Source organism: Dendronephthya gigantea, unplaced genomic scaffold, assembly GCF_004324835.1.
Source record: "Dendronephthya gigantea isolate DGI-Jeju-01 unplaced genomic scaffold, DenGig_1.0 000466F, whole genome shotgun sequence".
Classification (NCBI taxonomy): domain Eukaryota; kingdom Metazoa; phylum Cnidaria; class Anthozoa; order Malacalcyonacea; family Nephtheidae; genus Dendronephthya; species Dendronephthya gigantea.
The window spans coordinates 227-6,835 of NW_021163476.1; the positions used below are offsets into that span (position 1 = coordinate 227).

At 38.6% G+C, this 6,609-nt stretch overlaps 1 protein-coding gene across 1 annotated transcript; it reads right to left on the reverse strand.

The window, feature by feature from the left end:
* Positions 1-2,074: 2,074 nt before the first annotated feature.
* Positions 2,075-6,005, reverse strand: LOC114543488 (tuberin-like). The gene is made up of 14 exons (XM_028562450.1): positions 5,997-6,005; positions 5,538-5,862; positions 5,164-5,370; positions 4,929-5,089; positions 4,714-4,771; positions 4,596-4,636; positions 4,453-4,533; positions 4,256-4,289; positions 3,738-4,178; positions 3,376-3,668; positions 2,886-3,159; positions 2,642-2,781; positions 2,368-2,544; positions 2,075-2,281 (listed from the first exon to the last, which is right to left on the reverse strand). The coding sequence occupies exons 1-14, from the start codon at positions 6,003-6,005 to the stop codon at positions 2,090-2,092; spliced, it is 2,433 nt and encodes an 810-aa protein (XP_028418251.1). The 3' UTR covers positions 2,075-2,089.
* Between the last annotated feature and the right edge of the window lie 604 nt (positions 6,006-6,609).

Below are 6,609 nucleotides of genomic sequence, written 5' to 3' on the forward strand. Positions count from 1 at the left end.
CAGAACTGAACAGTGTGTGAACTGTACGAAAATCAGAACTGAACTGTGAATGAGCTATACAAAAATCAGAACTGAACTGTGTGTGAACTGTACGAAAATCAGAACTGAACTGTAGTGAACTATACAAAATCAGAACTGAACTGTGTGTGAACTGTACGAAAATCAGAACTGAACTGTGTTAAACTGTACAAAATCAGAACTGAACTGTGTGTGAACTGTACGAAATCAGAACTGAACAGTGTGTGAACTGTACGAAAATCAGAACTGAACTGTGTGTGAACTGACCAAAATCAGAACTGAACTGTGTTGAACTGTACAAAAATCAGAACTGAACTGTGTGTGAACTGTATGAAAATCAGAACTGAACTGTGTTGAACTGTACGAAATTCATAACTGAACTGTGTGTGAACTGTATGAAAATCAGAACTGAACTGTGTTGAACTGTACGAAATTCATAACTGAACTGTGTGTGAACTGTACAAAAATCAGAACTGAACTGTGAGAGAACTATACAAATATCAGAATTGAACTTTGTGTGAACTGTACGAAAATCAGAACTGAACTGTGTTGAGCTGTACGAAAATCAGAACTGAACTGTGTGTGAACTGTACGAAAATCAGAACTGAACTGTGTTGAACTGTACGAAATTCATAACTGAACTGTGTGTGAACTTTACCAAAATCAGAACTGAACTTTGAGAGAACTATACGAAAATCAGAACTTAACTGTGTGTGAACTGTACGAAAATCAGAACTGAACAGTGTGTGAACTGTATGAAAATCAGAACTGAACTGTGAATGAACTATACAAATATCAGAACTGAACTGTGTGTGAACTGTACAAAAATCAGAACTGAACTGTGGAGAACTATACAAAAATCAGAACTGAACTTTGTGTGAACTGTACGAAAATCAGAACTGAACTGTGTTGAACTGTACGAAAATCAGAACTTAACGTGTGTGAACTGTACGAAAATCAGAACTGAACAGTGTGTGAACTGTACGAAAATCAGAACTGAACTGTGAATGAGCTATACAAAAATCAGAACTGAACTGTGTGTGAACTGTATGAAAATCAGAACTGAACTGTGTTGAACTGTACGAAATCAACTGAACTGTGTGTGAACTGTACAAAATCAGAACTGAACTGTGTGAACTGTACAAAATCAGAACTGAACTGTGTGTGAAATGTACGAAAATCAGAACTGAAGTGTGAATGAACTATACAAAATCAGAACTGAACAGTGTGTGAACTGTACGAAAATCAGAACTGAACTGTGAATGAGCTATAAAAACATCAGAACTGAACAGTGTGTGAACTGTACGAAAATCAGAACTGAACTGTGAATGAGCTATACAAAAATCAGAACTGAACTGTGTGTGAACTGTACGAAAATCAGAACTGAACTGTGTGAACTGTTTAAAAATCAGAACTGAACTGTGTGAACTGTACGAAAATCAGAACTGAACTGTGAATGAGCTTAAAAATCAGAACTGAACTGTGTGTGAACTGTACAAAAATCAAACTGAACTGTGAGAAAACTATACAAATATCAGAACTGCACTGTGTGTTCAATGTATCCCATTATTACAGGAGTTGAATCTTTCAACATTAATTTACATGATGAACAAGTAACAGCAGAAACACACTTGCCTTCTGGTTTGATACAACAGATCCTTGAGCAGACAGGAAGAAAAGCGATATTGCGTGGCCATGGTGCAACACAAGGTGATAATTGTTTATGACAAAACTCCTGCTATGAAGCTGTACAAGTTGAATCGTCTCTATAATATCTATAATCAACTGCATTTTATACTGCAAGTATATTTCAATAGATGGGAGTACATTCCATGTTGGAGCCGCTAATCCTATCTTTGTTAAATTTCAAGCTCCTCATAATTCAACAAGATTCTTCATATTTCAACTGAAGGCATTTCCGTGAAGTACTTTAGATAAAAAAGTCATTTATATCCGGATTGGTTTCCTCCTCGAGGGCAAGAGTCGTGCATAGGCCACGTGATAACGAAACATTCTGAGCTCATCAGTGAAAGATAAACAATTGTAAAGGTTTTGTTGTAACTCATAAGAATTACCTAAGGACATATTTTGTAAAATCTATTATATTAGGAGTGCCTTTCCTTAAGTCTAGCGACCTACATTGTTCCGTTACCGCATGAGGAACTCTAGCTCGAATCCTCTTGATCTGACGTAATCTTTGCAACCAATTACAGCCATAGGTATCTGTAGTTGTCTTCTGATTTTGGTGAATAACTGACGCCATCTTAAAAAGAAAAACATTTGATACCGTCAATATCACATACGGACATTTAAATTACGCTAAATTACTGACCAAATTTATTTACTTACATTAACATGCATTGCCATATGACGAACCAAGTTCGACAGGTTTTTATCGGAAATAACTCTAGGGCCATAATTTGTATTGTTTAGAATATCCCTGAGTTCATCTTTAACGTTCAAACACACAATATTACTGTCGTTATCCAGAGGCTTGATTACTATTTCCACAAAGTTGAATTGACCCTTGAGAAGGAACAAAACATTCACAGAATTTAATGTCTTAAATTTCCTGCACTCACAACATTTATGAATCATGCTCACGCCAAAAAGGTTCACTTACCTTAATAGTTCCCATATTATACGACGTTTTCGAGTCGTTGTAGACAATAGTGACAAAGTCATTGCCAATGTGTAATTTCTTTGAGTGACAGTTTGGATCATTTTCTTTGTTTGGCATTAATGTGGCGACATGAAACATAACTAAATTAAAATTTTACGACTATTTCAATTGACTATCAATCACTCCATGTTCAACACATGAAGCACAATGACTAAAAGAGCTAGAACTAAGATAATACAATGACCTTGTGCAATCTCACTTCTCCAACTATAACCGTAGTGTCCATCTGCGCCGTTTCTCTCCAAGCCTCCAGTATAGACCTCACATAACAAGAAATCTCTAAGACGCACTAATTCACCGAGACCGGAGAGGAACGCCATGTACCTGGAGGATCCATATTGATTACGCAGGATAGAAACCTCGTCGTTTTCCTGGTCTCGACCAACATAAATAACCCCTATTTTGTGAGTGTCGAATGGCGGGATACGGTCCAGGTTTTTCACAGCACGATAACAAAACTTAAAAAAAAGGAAGATAGGATCACAGACGGACTTCACTCCAGTAGTTTGATGCTGAAACACAGCCTAAAAATTCCTGTAGATGATGGGAGCGTAAAGAGAATTTTTGGTAGCAACTTGAAGCGGTCATCGCAGATTAGGGGATACAGTAAGAATACGCACAAATGTCACAATTAATAGGAATGTCGTCTTGTAAGGTTCATGCAGTATACAAACCTCTTCTTCAGGTAATGGAAGCGGTACATTTTCATCGCCAAACCAGGATGATTGATAAAATTGCAAGAAAATAAAATTCGGGGACATCGCGTCGTAAGTAGTAGACACGTCTTCCGCATTCTTCTCGCAATGTTTGGTGATCGAAACAGGGAACAGTCCGTTGTTAGTTCTTCTATTCACTTGCTTTCTTGGAGGTTGATTAGCTGCAGACAATGTTTGACGTCGCATCACCAGGGACTGCTTCTTCTCCTTGCTTTCTTTGTCAACTCCATTGTCAAAATACTTCATCAGCCCTAACAAACACGAAATTATTTTAATAATCGTAAACTCGATTCGGAAAAGATCATCCAGTCGTTACTAACCACGTCTTCCGTTATTCGGTTCATCTAATCCCGGAGATGACGAAGTCCTCCTTAAAACTCCCAAATCAACTGTTGCACTTTTCTTCTGCATCAAAAACTCCTTTGCTGCTGGGGTTTCTCCTCCAGGGGTTTCTCCTCCAGGGGTATCTAGTAACGGACTTACAGCCCTGCGACCATTTTGGAACGGCGTTTTTCCAGTGAAAAATTCGGGACTCTTCGTTCGCGACGAAATCGGGGTAGTTGGGAGCGAGACTGTTCCACTGCTTGACTCGCTAACTCGACAACATCGCTCAAGGTGGGTTAGGGGACTCTGCCCACGAGAACCAGGTAATGACGTAGTGTCGTCGACAGCGATAATGGCGTGATTTGTTGCGCAATCTTCGTTTACGTCAACAAATTCTGGGGAGCAAGTCTGGTCATCCTCGTGGACAGGTGATATTTCTGGTTAATTGAACGAAACATTCTGCTTTTGAACTTTACCTCCAAGTTTACACAAAGGAAACGTGTTGTTATAATACCTGGATTTTCTGAATCCTCCACGGTATCGTCACCCTGCAATAAATAAGAAACGTTGCAAGTCTTCACCTTCAACCACGAGGATTAAATTACGTAATTCGAAGTGCAAAATTGAGATTATCGGTTTCTGAGTTTACCAGTTTATAATGCTCAGTTTACTCCGTAAGACCAATTTTATCATTATTATTACTTGACTTACGGATTCTTTAAGTTCATCCTCGTCTTGACTCAAAAGAGTTTTCAAAGGACTTGCATCCAGAGGAGATTTACCAAGAACAGGCTAAAATTAAACAGATGGTGAAATTAACGGGCGATGATGATTCGTGATCTTAAAATTGCTACCTTTTGAAACTCTTCACGAGTTAATAAGTCTTGACTGTTCTCTGTGAAAGAAAAATATGTAAATATAGTCATATTATAATATATATTTCCTCCATATTGCAAGGGTAATTTCGCTTGCCTTCAGTTTCTTCCTTGTGTAAAACACTGTCTTTGGAATCTGGTACGACATCAAGAAGCTAAAGAAACGATTGTAAAATAGCTTGTCTAAATCAAAGATATCTTTCTTTTCTGCTTTCCCTGCCATTCATGTTAGAAGCAATATAGGGGATGGATAATCAAAGTGCTTGCACGAAATAAATTTCACGCAAAGCGAGTTTGAAGAGAAATTCTTACCATAAAAGCGCTTGGTCCATCTCTCGGACTACGACTCAAATATCGAGTTCGTTGAACAAACGACGAACCAAGATTCAACTTTTGACCGGAATCTTGTAATAAAATTGACGAGGGTGAAGATCTGCCCTGTTCTGTGAGCAGCACCTTTTGTTCTGCATTGTCTAAAATATAAGCAGATAATTTGTTCATTTCGTAAATGCGCAAACAATGGCCGATCTGTTTTAACATTACAAACCTGACTCCTTGAGTTCGATTTTCTTCATTTCAACATCATCCCGGGTATCTTCAATATTAGTTTCCTCATCCTCTCTACGAGATGCAAGACGATCTTTGACAAGATCAACAATCAATGTATCGCTGTCTGCGCTCTTGCTAAGAAGTTCTGTTGTAGTTTCAAGGCGTTGTCTGGCTCCTTCTTTAATGAGTTCGGCCGATAAATCATCTGAGATACAACAATATCAATTTGACATTCCGCCAACGGAAATACCCAACCGAAACATTGAACAGGTTTGACACATCGTTAACAAGTTGTGGGCGAAAACATTCAGGGCACGATTTGACCGAGAACTTTTAAAAAACAACGTTAACTTTACAAATAAATGAGCTTACCAAAGAATTGTTTTGGAATTAAACTTTCATAAATCTCTGTCTCTCCTACCGCTGGTCGTGAAGTTTGTGTTTCATCGAGTTTCGGCCGATTTTGTAATCTCAAAATCCACGAAGTATTTCCGGTTGGTCTTCGAACCAGAATCTCAGCCCATCCTTGACACACGCAACTGCAGCCATTGCTTGAGTCACAAGACTTCTGTACTGAGCCTACGGTACCAGTGGCCTTTAAATCGCGGGTAAGAAGGTCAGATGCTTTGGTATCGAATTTTGTGTTTGACACCTGGCTAGAATCATCTGCATGAGTTTTGCTATCAGTTGAAGAAGCCTGGAAATGTCAAATACGTTCCTAAGAGCTTTCACTAGAAGAATATTAAAACTTGGTCGCTCTTGCAAATATATTTTGTTGTTTAAGCATGAATGCGCTGGGCAGACAATGTATGCTTATTTAGACAATGATACTGAAAGCATTTTCCTTACCTGACTAATTGAGGCCTCGTTTTTGTTTCTCTTAAGCTCAACTTTTAAAACCTCAGGCTCCTTGCCCTTCTGCAGTGAATCATCTCCCACAAACACTTTTCCTGCGGAACAATATGCGCATGACATGTTCGAAGTTGCCCGCTTGCTGACTGTAACCGTGATCAACACATTGCCAACAACCAACTTCTTGACGCTCCATTGCGCAGGAGTCGTTCAACAACTGCAGTTCTATATAAAACAACAATAGTCATCTTTCCTGAAACACAGTGCAGAAAAATACGAAACCAATATACAGACCTTTTTGGCTGGGTCAAATAAGAAGAAAATGTATATTTGACCATCATATCAACCACGATTTCCATCATCTCTGAACTAAGTGTGTTGCTGGAGTCTTCCTTTGATTTCTCAAGGGAGTTTGGGGGTGACTGGAATTTGGTGGAGGGATTAGTGACTTTAGGGTATGGGTTTGCAGCATCTGAAGATATATCTGTGTTTTTAAGACTCTAAAGGAATACAAGGACATATACTTTTACCAGAGTTTTCTAATGATTGAAAAACGAGTCTCGATATTAGCAAATTATGTAACATGAAAAGG

Coding starts and splice junctions, on each gene's coding strand:
- LOC114543488 (XM_028562450.1), bottom strand. Junction 3,669..3,737: donor ACCGAATAACGGAAGACGTG/GTTAGTAACGAC, acceptor CGTGTTTGTTAG/GGCTGATGAAGTATTTTGAC. Junction 2,282..2,367: donor ATATGGCAATGCATGTTAAT/GTAAGTAAATAA, acceptor TTTCTTTTTAAG/ATGGCGTCAGTTATTCACCA.